The 18,155-nt window shown below is 36.7% G+C and overlaps 1 protein-coding gene across 1 annotated transcript; it reads right to left on the reverse strand.

Moving 5' to 3' along the window:
* Positions 1 to 84: 84 nt before the first annotated feature.
* Positions 85 to 17,441, reverse strand: ndufs2 (NADH:ubiquinone oxidoreductase core subunit S2). Its single transcript, XM_082155768.1, has 14 exons — positions 17,284 to 17,441; positions 14,083 to 14,186; positions 13,801 to 13,991; positions 12,847 to 12,967; positions 12,523 to 12,635; positions 10,363 to 10,437; positions 9,549 to 9,626; positions 9,271 to 9,356; positions 8,275 to 8,394; positions 7,790 to 7,919; positions 3,973 to 4,068; positions 3,193 to 3,276; positions 2,493 to 2,550; positions 85 to 265 (listed from the first exon to the last, which is right to left on the reverse strand). The coding sequence occupies exons 1-14, from the start codon at positions 17,382 to 17,384 to the stop codon at positions 228 to 230; spliced, it is 1,395 nt and encodes a 464-aa protein (XP_082011894.1). The 5' UTR covers positions 17,385 to 17,441; the 3' UTR covers positions 85 to 227.
* Positions 17,442 to 18,155: the final 714 nt, after the last annotated feature.

Genomic DNA, 18,155 nt, shown 5'->3' on the forward strand with positions numbered 1-18,155 from the left:
ATTGCAGCACTTGTATTGTGGCCTTCCTTGTTTGCAAGTCACATTAGATAAAAGCACCTGAATTTAAAGAAAAAGAAATTGCGCTTTTTTTCCCAAGTTTTAATATATTTATTAGGTTTCATAAGCATTTACACAGAGAAATAAGAGGAACTTCTGTCGAAACATCACTAGAATGGATTGCAAAGACAGAATCATAACCAGACACTCAGGGAAGCACGTCAACGTCCTCAGCGGTCCACTTCACCAAACACGATGTCCTGAGTGCCTGTGGGAAGAGACAACAGGTTGTTTCAGGTCAACATCGTAACAGTTATTAAACAAAAAGTGTCATTTTATTCTTCATACTATCCCAGTTTAATTTTCAGAAACAATGCATTAAGCTTAAAGGTATAGCCGAGGATCTTTCCAAATTTTAGATAAGACCCGCCCTCTCCACTTTTTGAAAAGTTTGATTGATTCACCAGAATGATTGACAATTAGGAGGACCAATAGTTTAGACTACCCACCAGGAAGTAAAACATCCTCCGCTATACCTTTAAGAAAAATAGCAGTGCAATACTTTGCTACAGGAAATGACAGGCTGCAATATCCCTTATTCATATATAAATATCTGTTGACATCGCTACTATCCAACTTATTTTTCTTAGTAATTTCAATGTGTGGCTCATCCTCTTCCAGTTCGGCCTGTGTTTCGCTGCACAGAACAGCTCATTATGCTCCCTGATATTGCAAACTGGTATTTCTTACCATCTTATTTTAATGTATTGTTGTAATTATAAACACACACTGGCTTGTAACACAAACAGTTGACCGTTCACTGCAATTTTCTATTCTTAATCTCGTTATTTCCCTATAGCAGCTAATGCATCGGAAGTCACACATTCACAGGAAATAGATCACTTCTGCATTGCAAAATAAAGTGGATGCATTTAGGATGAAAACGGTTCTTAGCTTCTTTAGATTCACTGAAAATACATGTTTAAAATCAATAATATCACTGCACTGACCAACATCTATGAGTTTGTTATAACTTTAATATGCCATTAAAAAGCAATAAATGTATATGAAATGAACATGATGAAGGTTTCAAGACATTTGTAACTGTATAAATGTTCATTAACTAATGATCCGTTAAGCATTATATAATTATATAAGCAGCATTCTGACTGTCTGACTGTTTTGTGTGTTAACAGGCATTTAAATACGCAGGAAGCTCAACGTGTGGAAAAGCTCAATGGATCATTGAAGTCTTTGGAGAATGACAGAGAGACGGTAAGCAAATCAAATATTTGTAAGCAGAGTGTAAACTGGAGCATCGTGGCTCTGTTTATTTGAGACGTCTGATATAGCAACACTTGGACGGGACTAAAGGCCCGTTCACACCAAGAACGATAAGTTAGATAGTTAAGTCGTCTGTCTGAGTTCTTTAAAGCAGGATGGATTCTGATTGGCTGTCCATGTTTTTATTGGTCATCAGCTGGACAAAATCTTTCTGAAAGTGATTCCAATGATATTGTTTCCCTGTGCCGTTATCATTATAGTTGTGGTGTGAACTCTTGATATTCGATTTTTAGAATCATTATAGTTATAGTTAATCGCCTCAAGACGGGAAGAGGGTTTTTACCATGACATAAATACTACTAGGGCTGTCAAAATCAACCCCTTAATTAAATATAATGCTTTTTTTTTCTGTTCTGGCCCAACTAGGCCAATGGAAAAACCCTTAGCATCGAGCCCTGATATATTGAAGGTCACTGCTAAATGTGACATTTATTATAATGGGTTTATGTGAAGATTGTTTTAAGTTCGCTTAAATTAAAAGTTGTTATATATTTTAAAGCCTATTTAATGTTAATACTGATAACTTTCAATTATACTGTAATGTTGAATGGCTATAGCTAATGGCTAAAATTGAGTAATAGAGACATCAGTATGAGTGATACTGGCCTTCATTCAGAGTGCTTCGTAAAAAGATACCATTAAACAAATAATTTAAATATACTGTCTTTATGTTGTTTCTCTACATTATCATTATCTACATTTCTATATAGATTCATTGTGAAAAGGATTACAATATATAAATATTAAAAACTTTAATGGTAGGTGCGATTCATTCCAGAAAATGAATGATTAAATGAGAAATGTGCGATTATTTATTAAAAATATTATTAAAAAATGTATCGATTGAGAGCGCTACAAATTTACTGTCTTTATGTTGTTTCTACATTATTTTAGAGATTCATTGTTTAAAAATAAATTAAAAACTTTAATGTTAGGAGCGATTAATTAGTTAAATTTTATTTAATCGATTGAAAGCACTAATAAATATTTTTTATCATCATGAACTGTTATTCGCCTTTTATTTAATTTTCATACTTCAAACAAATGTGCAGTTCAGCAACAAATTGATGTGACGTGCAAATCTCCAGTTACTAAAAAAGCAGACAGAACTGAGAACTTGAACTGTAAGAGAGGGAAGAACTAGTTCTTACCGATGATCGCCACCACGTCTGCAAGCATGTGTCCTTTAGACATTTTATCTAAACCAGCCTGAGAGAAACAAACCACATCATTGTGTGACATCAACACAAACAGGAAAAAGATCAAACTTTTTTTTTTTCACATACACTACTATTCAAAAGTTTGGGGACACTAATTTCACTATGACTTTGACTTTTTTTTTTGAAGAAAAAGGAATCGATACTTTTGTTTTGCAACAATGCATTAAAATTGACACGTAAATACTGACCATCCTGAAAAAGTGAATCATGGCTTCTGCAAAATGAAGCAGATTTTGTTTAACTGTTTTAAACATTTATAATAATAAAAAAAAAAATTCTTAAGCATTAAATCAGCATATTAGAATGATTTCTGAAGGATCATGTGACACTGAAGACTGGAGTGATGATGCTGAAAATTCAGCTTTACCATCACAGGAATAAAATACATAAAAAAAAAAAAAATCAAATAGAACAGTTATTTCAGATTGTAATATTACTGTTTTACTGTATGTTTTATCAAATACATGCAGTCTTAATGAGTATAATGAGACTTCTTTCAAAAACATAAAAGATTTTTCTGACCCCAAACTTTTGAATTGTAGTGCATGTTCTTTTAATTATTTACAAAGCATAATATAATATAATGTGTATTATTTTTGGTGAGTGCATTAACAATAACTGATTTAATTACCAAGTGAGCAAAGCCAGGTGCCTTGATCTTGCAGCGGTAAGGCCTGCTGGACCCGTCAGACACCAGATACACACCAAACTCACCCTGCAGGACAACACAAACGAGTTTAGGGAAGGGAATTATGGGGAACATAACCATTCTGGGTCCTCATAAGTCCGGTTCCTTAATCATTTTATTAGTTATATACTTAAAAAGTAAATTGTACTGCATTAATCAGCAGTCTGTTGCCAAATTATAAGATCCGTTCAGATTTCAGCAGATGTACAACAAATCAAAAGTAAAATACACTGGTTGCATTGTATGTTTTTGATTGGCTGAAAAGAACCAGGGGGCCGGTTGCATAAAGTGCTAAGACTAGATACAAGTGAGTCATCAAATTACTTTCTTTATTTTTTAAGTCAGTTACATAAAAACATAGATTGGTCTAATTTGATACCGGAAAGTAAGACTGATTAGCCCTAACTAGTTGTTTATGCGAGTTCTTAAGACACAGTCTTAACATAACGGCTAGGTCGTAAGAGTCGTTTATTCGTGAATCAGACATACGCTGGTCGTGCTGTGTTGCGGCATTGTTGGATTAAAAACAGCACCGCAAAAAAAATACCTTTACAAAGTACCACAGAGACAATAACTTTAGAAACCCACATTCCCCATATGGGCATGCTGACTAACAAATTCGCCCAAAACCTCACCATACTGGATGAAAAGACGAACAAAAACCACTGAACAACAATTTCTCTTGAGAACAGATGGTGTGCAGGCCACTGTTGTCACACTCACCTTCGGTGCCTCTACAGCGGTGTACGTGGCTCCTGGAGGAACCTGGTAGCCTTCAGTGTACAGCTTAAAGTGATGAATGAGAGATTCCATTGACGTCTGCATGAAAACAAAACAAGAGGGACGTTAGTTTACGTTACAGGGCACGAACATGAAAACGTCTGAAACCTTTTTTTCTTAAAGGCGAAGTGTGCTTTTCTTGTTATATAATATAAATGTTTTCTCATTTCTTAACCGAGCCTTTTCACATTTATGTGGTTTCCAGAAGAGGAAGTCGCCACAGTTGGGTAAACTTCTACAGTAGGCACTTTTCTTTCACAATTTGAGCCTGATTTTTTTAAAATGTCATCCTGGAATATGGCCATGATGAGTCTTCCTACCAGTGTTGTGCCTGAACGCGTTCATTGAACGATAGTTCATAAACTCGTTCATATTTTGGCCGAACGTGAACTGTACTGTATTACTTCCTGATGAACGTTACTGTGAACTCGTTCATTCTGGTGTCTGTGAACGCCACGCTCTCTCAGTTTAACTTCGTTCAATAGTGTGCCAGATTTCTATGGAGCCTTCCAGGCGAAAACCCGGCTAAAACACACCGTAAACCGGCTTTAATATGTAGCGGAAAAAACACCCAATCTGGCAACACCAGCCACCAGTGTCTACGGACTCTCTTGTTCGATCTCGTTCATCAAAATGAACAAATCTTTTTTCGAGTCATTTAGTTCATTTAAAGGTCTTTAAATGTTATACTATTAACTGGCAAATTCCCAGAACACATCCACCTACGCAATCTTGATCATATTCTGAATTAAGAAATAATTATAATGCAGTCAAAAATCGTTTACAGGGAACATAAATAATTACTTTACCTACCGAGTCTTTCGTTCATTTGTCACGTGACAGACGCAATGAATGGATCAGTCGTGAACGACTCATCACTTACGTTACAAATCAAAACAAAAAGCAGCAAGGAGGCGTCGTATGATCATTTAAACGAGCTTTATGACAAGGTCGGTGAGGATGGGAAAAATCTGAGGCATAGCTTCAGTGTTAAAACTGATATAATAATTGTCTGTGGTTATATGTGGGCTGTGGCAATCATTTTGAAAAATAATATCTCGCAGCAACATGGAAAAAAAGAACTATGAACTAGTTAATTTTTGGAACTGTGAACTTAGATAATTTTGAACGGGCAAAATTTTTTTTTTTAAATATCACAGTTTGGATTTAAATAGACAAATGCTTTAGTTATTGCAGTGATTATTATGTTATTTACTGCCAAGATTATAACATATTATAGCGTTATAAATGTATATTACATCCGTAATCTTCATATTTATAGGTAACGCTACACATTAAGGGTAGACTATTGGAAGCGATAGTCTGTGAGCAAATTAAATTCTTCTTTGAGGAGAATAGTTTACTCTCTGATTTTCGAGTATCGAGAGGGACACTCAACAGGAACAGCATGAACACAGATGACAGATGATCGCTTAGCACAGATTGATGACAATAACTTAGTCGGAGCAGTATTGTTGGATTTTAGCTCAGATTTTGATGTATTGGATCTTAAATTATTGCTGGACAAACTGAAATGTTATAAATGTACTTCTCATACTGTACAATGATTTAAAAGTGATCAGTCTAATAGGGGATAATGTGTATTTTATAGTGGAAGTTATTCAGATGTGAAAAAGTTGCAATGTGGTGTGCCTCAAGGAAGTTGCGCAAGACCATTATTATTTTCTATTTTACCAATGATCTTCCTCTTGTTTTAAAGTGTGCACGGACAGTCACCTAAATTTGAACAAAACCAAAAGCATTGTGTTTGGATCAAATTCTAACTTTAAATCCAAACCACAGTTAAATATGTCTGTAAGGAGTATGCCTATTGAACAGGTAGAGGAAATAAGACTTGTTATATTAGACAGCAGGCTTAAGTGGTCAAAACAGATAGAAAATAAGGTAGCAGTTATGGGAAGAGGTCTGTTAGTCATAAAGAGATGTGCAAAAAAATGTGTGGTCGAGTGCATCAAGTAAAGACTTGGGCTAGGGCTAATATAATAAGAATACACAAAACTTTAGGTTGGCCACTGGTGAAGGATAGGGTGATCATCTCCCTGCTTTGTTTTATAAGAAATATTTCAGTGTCCAGAGTTCCTAATGCCCTGCACTGTCAACTTTTGTATAGTAGTACTAGTCATCATTGTAATACCAGGCAGGCATTAAAGGGATGTTTTTACTTCCAATTTCAAAAACCAATGCAAAACAAAGGACTGAGGAATGAAAATATGGAAAGACTTGCCATCGGATATTATATATATTTTTTAACATGTAAAATGAGGTTTAAAAAAAATCTTTAAAGGAATATTTAATGTCACAATATTACAATATCACAATAATGAATTGTTGATTTTGATATTGGAATGAATTTTGGGTTTGTATGTTTAATTGACTGGACTTTCACACCCGTTTCACACATACTCCGTTTGCAGTGTGTATTTTTTTCCGTACCCATGTTAACAGGTTAGAGCTTTCACACTGCACGCGGATGCGGTCCGGCGATCCGTTCTAGGTGCGGTGAGTATACAGCACTGCAGAGATCGTTTCCGCACGAGTTTATTTCTGCTGTGCTGCACGAGCTGAATTAAAGTGACAACGCATGGGTTGTGGTCAAAATGAACACAGACTGACATGAAAATATAATAATCTCACCATAATTGCATTTAATTAAACAAAATGTAGTAATCTCACCATAAATGTATTTCATTTAATACTACTATTTTTCACAGTCATCTTTATTTACTTTAAGACCGGGGTAAAGCAAGGAAAACTACAATTTACCTCAACAAGGCGACATATGAACAACACTCGTCTCATTCATGGAGGTGGAAAAACAAGTTCTTTGTGATATGCAAGATTTGTTGTATTAAAATTTAAATGCAAAACAAACGGCATGAGAGTCGGCTGTTTTTGTCATAATTTTTTCCCGATTTTATTATAAGTAGGCTAACGTGGTTTACCACTTGCTTGAGCTTAATATATAAATTGCTTAATATATAAATCTATAGAAGTAGCATTGAATAATACGTTGTTTAGGTTGTGTTTAAACGTCTATTAAATAGACGTTTAAACACAAACGTCTTCACCTTTGTATGTTTACAAAGAGAATAGCAATGCTGACAAATTTTTTTTAAATGAAAGTTGCTGATAACTTCTGGATTTGAAATAAAAATAGTGAGTATGTGTTTGTGGTACAGCCGTGGGTCAGTTACGCACTGCAAACGCAGCATATGTGAAAGCGCTATAGCGCGTGCTGCTCCTGCATGGCATACATAGAGTATGTGTGAAACGGCCGTTATTGTTGTTGAATAATGTAGTTCTGTATTTTTTACTTGTTGGGACCCCAGGAAGAGTTGCCACTAGCTAATGGGGATCCAAATAAACAAACAAACTACTTTCTTTGACCCCCCCAACATCTTATTTCGATGTCCTTCATGGGCTAATGTCCATGGAATATGAAGAGACAATTATAATTAAGCCATTTAAAGGTTTTGTTAAACACTGTGGTGCTTTAAAACATTGTTTGTTTGAGCATCTCGACAAAGACAAATTGGCTCAACCAATGGCTTGAGTTTTGGGCAAGACTGTATGGCTGACCAAAATGAGGGGAGTGTTTGGAAAAAACAGTTTGAAAAAGTCATTTAGTGACATTATTGGTGCAGAAATGACAAAATGCACCTTTAAATAAGCTTATCAAATCATTATGAAATCACATTTCTTGCCATTTGAACGTAAGACATATGCAAACATATCTTACCTTCATCTCTGATCTCTTGGGTGGGGCTATTTTGGCATCATCTACTTTAATCTCTCCAGCAGGCATTTTGTTGAGACTCTGAAGCATGATACGCAGAGACTGCCTCATTTCCTCAACACGGCACAGATATCTGAAAGTTAAGCGTAGGAATACTTGCATCACTTTCTATATTTGAACGCAATACATTTTCAAAACCAATGTGTGATATCACGTTATTTACAGTACAAACTCCTAATGTAAAACGTAATATGAAATTATATTTAGTCGGATTGTCTCACGTTCTCACAACATATTTTATCTCTTTTTTTAAGTGGCACTCTTCACTCCACATTTCACATGTGATACCATCAGCATATGTGGTGAGAAAGCTAAGCAGAGTCTAAGACCAATTTATAGCCTGTGGTTGCATTTAGATTTCCTGTCATTGAGCTGCCTGAAACTCTTAAACCCAATCTAAAACAGAAAACATTGACATGTGTGGTCACCTGTCATAGCAGTCGCCATTACTTCCAACGGCCACGTCAAACTCCACCTCGTCGTATTTGTCGTATGGTTGACTCTTCCTCAGATCCCATTTAATACCAGAACCTCTGAGCATCACTCCGCTGAAAGAGATCAAGAGCGATTTAAACAACCGTTCAATAGAGTTCAGTTACTGGATACTATGTACATCCTCAGTGAACATCGATCAGGCCTGCTGTGTACAATTAACAACATCACATACACAGATTTTAAAGGGATAGTTCAACCCAAAAAAAATAAAGAATATTCTGTCATCATCAGGCTCACTTCCTAAAACACCAGATATAGTAACAGCTGTGATGTTCAACTTGAATCAATGATGTTATTGTGTAGTCAGGGACAATATTATTTAGTATTATAGCCAAATGAGGAAGGTGCATTCAATTCCAAGAAATCTAAATAATATGACTAATTTATGTGGATGACACTGTGTCAATTATGCAGTGCTGCTCTTTATACATCTCTCACCCCCCCCAAAAATATCCTCTTTAAACTGTAAACTTGGATATTAAACTGTACTGTTTAGTATTAACTGTAAACTTTTCTATTATTTACTTATTATTAACATTATAATTATAAAACATGCTAAGTTATTTTTATCATCATCATTATTATTATTAATAATAATACATTTCTTAAGCTACACTGTGGTCTAAGATTAACATCTCATTAACACATACAGTGTTGCACTTGACGTGTGAGTGATTTTTCACATCACTTGAGCCATGATGATGAATAATCTCACCATACAAAGATTTATTCGAAACGCCTTCATGCAAATGACTTTGCTTCTGTCCTGTTTGTGATTGATTTATAAATAAATTGGTCTGTCTCCATTACTTACTGTAAGCTCATCTACTATAGTAACTTCTGTGTATGCAGGCGAGAGAGAGAGAGTGAGACACTTGAGCTGCAGCTCTGACCAATCAGATTGACTTCATAATAATAAACTGTTTTACCTGAAGCCGTAATTGAGTGCATCCTCTGCCCCAATAACACCAATGCCAACAGTTCTGTTCTTCCAGATACGATTATTGGTCAGCATCTGAAACAATAATGGCAGTCGAATTCATTTAGAAACTCCGTATAATTATTGCCAATCAAATGAAAACATGCATTTTGAAAAAGAAACATTAATCTACATGCTCAGTAAGACAAATATCACATTTTTAGAGACATATTTAATACTAACTAGCACTTTTCTTGAGTAAAACCGGTTGCATTTCGGTGCACATACCTCCTCAAGTTCATCAATGCGAATAGAGAAGTTCTTGCACCATTCATAGATGTCATCCATGAGACCAAGAGGCAAGTCCTGCAAGAAGAGTGATCAGCAGGTTGAGGCACACAAGTTATAACATTTCAGTATAACCAGAAAAGATAAGGATTTTTCAGTTATAATGACAGTAGCTGTTTCCATCCAAAGTTGTGAATTTGACTTGTGCTCAAAATTGGAATATCGAATAAACATTTGCGAATACGGCACAAGAACAAAATAAAATTGTCACTAACTGGAAAAGTGGCACAAAATATCGAATAAAAATGGAAGTTGCTGCAATCGGGCAAGCCAGTACTCCATCATAAATGACTTGCGCCTCAGAGCTGTCATGAAACGCTGTCATGTTCTCTTGCGTTCGGAGGCAAATACCTTGTGTTTGGGAATACAATCGTGTGTGACGCTTCTAATTAAATCCAACCATTTTGAAGACAGATTTTGTCTCAGGCATTTCAGAATGATCAAACCAACATTTGAGATGCTGTGCGATGAAACTGATCCATTGGTTAGTCCAGTTATCCAATCACATCCACTGTTAAAACAAAGTCACTTTTTTTTGAGCATCAAAGGATTTATACGGTAAATGTGTCGCCATCGTAATTTATGCGCATGTCCTCTTATGGGAATAAAAAATTATCCGCCTCAATTGAGCACACAAGTTTTTAATTCTATTTTTTTTTTTTTCATGTGAATCTTGCCATCTTTTTATGCGATATCCCAAAATTAGCATAAAAATAAGTGGATGGAAACATGGCTAACGTTCATCAAACCGTACCTGATGAACTCCACCGGGTCTGACGTATGCAGCGTGCATCCTGGCTCCAGACACTCTCTCATAGAACTCAAACATCTGCAAGATACCAACAAACAGACAATTCAATGGTAACTTGGTTCAACACAAACAAACAACAGTTTAGTAGCATCTTGTATAGGGCTGAAACTAAAGATTTGTTGATTAATCAGATTTAAACAAGCCAGCAGCTGATCCTTCAAGTCCTGTAGGTTGCGAGGTGAAGCCGCCATGGATCAAACTTGTTGGTCCAGCACATCTCACAGATGCTCAGTTGGATTGAGATCTGGAGAGTTTGGAGGCTGAGCAACACCTTGAACTCTTCATCATGTTCCTCAAACCATTCCTGAACAATGTGTGCCATGTGTCAGGTGTTTTATCCTGCTGAAAGAGCCACTTCCACCAGGGAACACCAGTGTCATGAAGGGATGTATCTGATCTGCAACAATGTGAAGGTTTGTGGCACGTATCAAATTTGCGCCCACAGATCATCACACTTCCTCCAGCGGCTTGTCGTCGTCCCACAGTGATCCTGGTGCTGTCACTTCCCCAGGTAAATGGCGCACACGGCTGTCTACGTGATGTACAAGAAAACAGGACCTTCTTCCACAGCTCCAAGGTCCAGTTCCGACACTCACGTGCCCATCGTAAGCGCATTCGACGGTGGACAGAGGTCATCACAGACACTCTGATTGGTCTGCGGATACAGTGGCTTTCTCCTATAACCATCATTAAAATTTTGTGCGCCTTGTGCCACAGTAGACCTTCTGTTGGACTGGACCAGACACTAGGTGCATCGATGAGCCTTGGGTTCCCCACACCCTTTCGCTGTTTGTAGTTTATCCCTCCTCGGACACTGTTGGTAAATTCTCACCACCGCTGACCAGGTGCGAACCTTGCTGTTTCAGAGATGGTCTGACCCAGTCGCCTTGCCATAACAAATAGTCCCTCATATCTTTATTCCTGCCCATTTCTCCTGCATCCAACACGTTGATTACGAGAACTGATTGTTTGTTTCCCATCTAATCTACCCAGACCTTAATATTGTGGCCTTGTTAAGAGATGATCAACAATATCCACTTCACCTGTGACTGCTCATAATGTTTTGGCTCATCAGTGTAAACTAGGGCTGGGTAAAAAAATATCGATTTATCTATATCGATTCTTAAATCCCAGGCTAGTCATCCTGTTTTCAGTTGATAAATGAATGGAACATTGAACATCCCATCCAATATAACGTCACATTTACCAAATCCAGCGACCATAAACTCGTTAGTCAGCTAGAAAAATGAACTCTAGAGAGAAGCATTTTGCTAAATATAGGAGCCATATTACATATTAATTATAATTTGTTCTTCAATATTTAATGCATGTTTGAATAAATCTGGCAATTTTTTATGACAGCCACCATTAAAATGTTTATATTTCATATAACTTTATTATTATAAAAATAAATAAAGGTGTAATTTAAGTGTTTGTATACAAATCAGTTCATTTTTACCTTCAATATTATAGTAGGCTAATGAAGCCTATAGGCTACAACTGACTCCCATAGTTTACAGCATTAGTTAAGAGATTTGTTTTCCTTGAGAAAATTTGCCATGTATTGTACCTGATATCCAAAATAATCAATATTGAATCAAAACAAAACCAGGGGTGGTGGTGGCGCAATGGATAAGACACATGCCTTTGGTGTGAGAGACCCGGGTTCGAATCCACTGTGAGACACCAATGTGTCCCTGAGCAAGACACTTAACCCCTAGTTGCTCCAGAGGCGTGCGACCTCTGACATATATAGCAATTGTAAGTCGCTTTGTATAAAAGCGTCAGCTAAATGAATAAATGTAAATGTAAAACGAATCGAATTGCAAGCTTGTGAATCGATATCGAAATAGAATCGCGAAAGTTTTGTCAATACCCAGCCCTAGTGTAAACTACCCAGCCCTAGTGTAAACTACATTTGAAACCAATAAAGTAAAAACCAAAACAGACAAAAACGTATCTTTGTATTGTAATTATATTAATTTATACCCCATAACATTTGCTTTAAAGTTACTGTTCTCAGGAAAATACCATTTTAAATGCATTTAATGTCCAACAAAATGCATATTTACCTTTCTGTAAAAAACAAATAAAAGTTTTTACCTTCTCTCTCTCCTCAAACAACCAGAAGAAGGGAGTCATGGCACCGATGTCGAGGGCGTGGGTGGTGACGCCCATGATGTGGTTCAGGATACGGGTCATTTCTCCATACAGCACTGCGGAGGCCATATAACACATTTATGCAGCTGATACAACCAATCGGACACATTCAAAAACAATCAATGCAAACTCAATTCATTGTGGAACTGTAACATCGTTTATGCACTTTTTGGGGGATTTCTTTTAGCAAAATGAACTCTGGTTTAAATCTAATTTGGATTCATGAGTGCAAACCAGATTGAAAGCGTTGTAGTTTTTGTTCCTCACCTCTGATCCACTGTGCGCGGGGAGGAGCCTGGATGTTAAGAAGCTTTTCTACAGCTAGAGAATATGCCTGCTCATTACACATCATGGACACATAGTCAAGCCTGTCGAAGTATGGAAGAGCCTGCAACAACACAAACACACACACACACACACACACACACACACACACATTACAGCCAATAATAGACAACAGCATAATAAAGCATCAGAAAATAGCACAGTTATGACAGCTTTTTCTTTTTATGACTTATAACAGTTTGTGATGTACAGCATTACATTTCTATAATTTAAGTTCAACAGACAGTTTTATCCAAAGTGACTTATATTACTATCTTATATTATATATTATATGACTTATATAACTATCAATAGAGCTAAATTGAGGATCCCACTTCAGTTCGATTTGCACTTTATAAAGGTATAAATATATCAGGATCAGAAAAATATATATATATGGATCCCACTTTACATTTAACATAATAGTCATTTAGCAGACGCTTTTGTCCAAAGCGACTTACAAATTAGGACTAATAATTACTTTATAAAATAATTAGGACTTTATATAAAGAGCTGGGCAATAATAAAGCTACATTTTGCGACAAAATAAAATCTCTTTCCATGAATTAAGTGGCTGTGTTTATTTATGTTACCGAGGAAGTAGAAGGTGTGGGAATCATGATGTGATATTATCACGATTCTTATGCCACGATGCGATATTATTGCGCACTTTGTGATATGCTGAGTATTGCAAAAAATATATATATATTGCGATATATTGAAAATGCCCCCAAAAGGAACACTTTGTCTACGTATAAAAAAAAAAAAATCTAATAAGATCTTCATATCAATCTCCGTCCCTTCCTTTTACAACATTTTCTTCCTTATATTTTAGAACAGAAATGACATATTTGCACACTGAATTAAGCAGTTGATAATATAGTGTCTTAAGAGTACCTGTAAATACGTCTTGTACTCGATGAGTTTCTCTGTGCCGCGGTGCAGGAGGCCGATGTGAGGGTCGCACTTCTTCACCGACTCTCCGCTGAGCTCCAACACCAGACGCAGCACTCCATGAGCCGCCGGGTGCTGAGGGCCGAAGTTAATGGTGAGGTTGGACACCTCCTTCTCTGCTGGTGGGTCCTTATCTGAGAGAGATGAAGATCTTTTTAATATTGTGGTTGGCCTTATATGGTGATTGTGTAAATACAGAAGTCACTAAGCCAAAATCAAACCAACCGTTCCACGGTGGAGGAGCCCACTTCTCAGTGATGACACTGGGGTACATCACCGCTCCAGCGTACTGCTCTGCCCACTCCACATCTGGCTGCCATTGCTTCTGCCTGGACAGACAGGAAACACACATTAGTTGAGTCCCAAATGACACACTATACACTTATGTACGGTAGGCTTGGGCGGTATTCGAATTTTGATACCGTCAAACCTCCTCCCTATTTTACCGGGGTATACGGTATTACCGTGACTAATTAAAAATTATGACATAATGGGCTCAGACGGCGTCACCAAACTGTTGGCTTGTGCCTACACCGTTCAGAAACTGAATGCCAGATCGGGCAAAAAATAAATAAAAAATCAAGCCCAACCCCTGCACATTGTGTCTGAGTCAGGCCGACGGCATTAACTGTTATTATGAGCCGGAGCCCACCATTATTCAACATAATATCTGTGTGCGTGCAACAAGCAAAAAGTCCCTCTGTAATCCGGTGACACGTGTCCATTGATTTTTATTAATACAACTTTTCTGCAAAGATGGAAGTTGACGATCGCCATCTCTGTAGTGAACGCGCCTATAGAGAGAAATGCACATCATTACACAATCAGAGAGTGGCCTTTTTTTTTTTCGTTTTGAATTGTTTCGTTTAAAGAAATTGACGATCGGCATCTGAACGCTATAGAGAGACATGCACATCATGGATTACAGAGAGTACGTTAGGCTAGTCTATTTATTTTCGTTTTGAATGGTTTCGTTTAATGAAATTGACGATCGCATCTCCGTATGAACGCGCCTAGAGAGAAATGCACATCATGGGTTACTCAGCCTAATCAGTGAGTAGCCTATTTCTTTCGTTTTGAATTGTTTCGTTTAAATAAATTTCAAGCTTTATTTATATATATTTGCCATGTCTGTGAGGCATAGCCTACACTGAGTTTCGGTTAATTTATGAGATTTCAATGCAAGTGACCGCGGCATGCCCATCATGTCATGATTATCCAGGAAATTGGTTGATGAAAAATGTATTAAAATTAAGAAACAATATATACAAAATGAAATTCGTTTTAAAGAGGCCTTTTACAAAACGAAATTTATTGAAGTGGTCAAATCGTCTGACTCCCGATGCATCCCATCTTATTTGTGCCGTTCACTTTTCATAATCAACAAAGATGGAAAAAATAACATTATAATATTTTAACAAATACGAAACTTAATGCGCTTATTTAATGAACTCGAGAACAAAATGCATCCTGGCAGCAGTGAGTGGGCGGTTGTTTCGGAGATGCGACATTAGGTTAGAGGTGTTTACATCTCTTGTATTTACCGCCTCTCCCTTCTCATGCGGTTGGAACCAGAAATATTGCCAAACTGCAACCACACATAAGCAGTTTTTAGGCAATAAATAAATTATATATATTATAGGCTATATAAGTGCCGGTAATGACGGTATTGAAACTGATACCGGTGCTATTTTAAGATCCCGCGGTATCCGATATTACCGTAATACCGCCCAACCCTAATGTACGGTAACACTTTATTTGACAAAGTCATTGTTACACATGTTACATGAAGTTACTAAAGTATAAATTATGCATAATTACATGTGACTAACCCTAAACCAACTCCTATAGTAAGTGCATGGAGTTACTTAATATTACTTATTACTTAATATTTGTTTAGTACAGTGTAACAAAGATACCTTTAACAAATTGGTTACACTTTATTTTAAGGTGTCATTGTTACAGTGTAATTATATATTTAAGTACCGAGTAACTACATGTACTTACTATAGGGTTAGGATTTGTTTAAGGGTTAGTTGCATGCAATTATGCATATTTTACTGTTATTACTATGGTAAGTACATATAACATATGTAACAAGGACACTGTAAAATAAAGTGTTACCAAAAAAAAAAGTGTAACCAAAAATTGTAACCCTATGTACCCGACTCGGGTACATAGGGTTACAATAACCCGACCATGTAGTGTATGAACTTTATAAGGTTATTTTGTCATTAAACAAATACTACAAGATATAGGCCTACTACAAACCAGCATAGGAAAGTGCACAAGTACGCAAACACTGATTTTTTTTGATTGACTTGCACACATAATGCACAGAGATATACACTCAAACTTCAAGAACAAGAATTGCGAGTTTACAAATTACAAGATGTCAGCATTTACACAGTGGCCTCATTATATATTTGTAAGCCACACTTATATTTAAGTTATGAATTAGGCTATCTAATGCCATAAAACTAATCATTTTTAAAGTCGGCATGAAACGGGAGGTTGTGAGTCTTTTCTTCCATATTGTGACATAGCCACTACTTCTAGAACAAGGAAAAAAAGTGGGGCGGGACTTAATTTAGTCAATTATGAATTAATTGGATTGTTGTGGTTTGCTATTGGCCGATCTCATGTGAGTGACAGGTTGTCCCGCCCTCATGTCAGTAAACACATCAGAGAAGTCATTTTGATTAAAGATTACAAGGGCACATGAAGAAAAATGATGTGCACAGATAAATCATGCAATATTCCACACAAAACAAAAATAATTGTCAGTTTATGAAAAAAAAAAGTTTTGTTTTCTCTTTTAAAAAGTGCCCAAACTTTGTTAAACTATATTAATCGTTTAAAAATTAAAACAACAACAACAAAACACATCTGACTGAAATGTTTTGCTGGAAAACGATGCTTGTGCTTTTTTCCCTAAAAAATAAATACCATTTGGCTTGATGTTTTGTTATCTAATGCAATGACATTCAAACAGTGTGATGTGTGGCTTGAGTACTTTCTGTAGGCCACTTTTTCTACAGATATTAAGATAGGTTTGCGTTGTCGGACATTTCAAAACATAAAGCAAAGCAGATGTACAAGTAATTGGGAAAAAAAATATCCATTTTTAAAACTAGGATACTGTTTACTGCTCATGTTTAATCTCCACCGGCTAACGTTACATGCTCATTTACAGCAGTTAATCAAAACTTTGGCGGAGGGGGGAAATTGACAATCAAATAGTGACATGCAATAATAAGAATTAACAGGTACAGTTTAGTAACATTGTACATTTCCATGCTTGACAGAAACTCGAAGTCGCAGAAATACTGGTTATCTAATCCTGATAACATTGACAGAAGCAAGCCGCTATCTAACGAACCCAATGCTTAAATTTCTCGATACTGGTAAATATAATGTGTGTACCTCTTCTGAAGCAGAACACAGGCTGGAGTGCTGAGATGACTGTTTAAAATGACTGAAGGACGTCCGAGTCTGGAGAGCGACCTCAGCATTGTCGCCGCCATCTTCCCTCCTGTCAGCCGCTGTTTCTGCGGTGATCTCGTAACGGAGGACAGTTTTACTGCGGCTCTGTCGCCATCTGCCGGCGGGAGGGTTAAAGCTCTTCTTCTTCTTCTTCTTGCTTTTTTACGGCGGATCGCAGACAGATATGTGCATTACCGCCACCTATCTAGGAAATGGACCATTGACACAACTATAACCTCTATTTACCCGCACAGAGGCTTCATAGAGTTTCATCCGGCGCTGCGTGTTCAGCTCCTCCGTCTACTCTCAGCCCCCATGACAGGTAGAAGAAGAAAAAATAAAAATAAAAAAATAAAACCCCTAATTTAAATGCGCTTATTTAACCCAGTATTTCCCAAATATTCTACCATTAGATTTATTATACTCCTATCTGACTTTAATACATTTTGAATAGTGAACTTAACTCCTATATTATTTAATTCCTCCTTCAACTCTTTCCTTTCAACATTATATCTCCTACAGTGCATTACTACATGCTCAACTGTTTCACTAACTTCACATGCCTCACATAAACCTGTTGGACTCTTACCTATTAAATGCAATGTACTATTCAATCTTGTATGTCCCAATCTTAATCTTGTAATCATATTCTCCTCATACCTACACCTACCTGATACTCTTCCTTTACCCACTATTGGCTCTATTTGATGCATATGTCTACCTTTTATTTCATTATCCCAATATTGCTGCCATATTTTCAGAATATTTTTTTTAATAATTGACTTAATTTCTGATCTACTAAATAAAATCGG

The sequence above is a fragment of the Leuciscus leuciscus genome (assembly GCF_965113295.1).
Source record: "Leuciscus leuciscus genome assembly, chromosome: 2".
In the NCBI taxonomy this organism is placed as follows: Eukaryota; Metazoa; Chordata; class Actinopteri; order Cypriniformes; family Leuciscidae; genus Leuciscus; species Leuciscus leuciscus.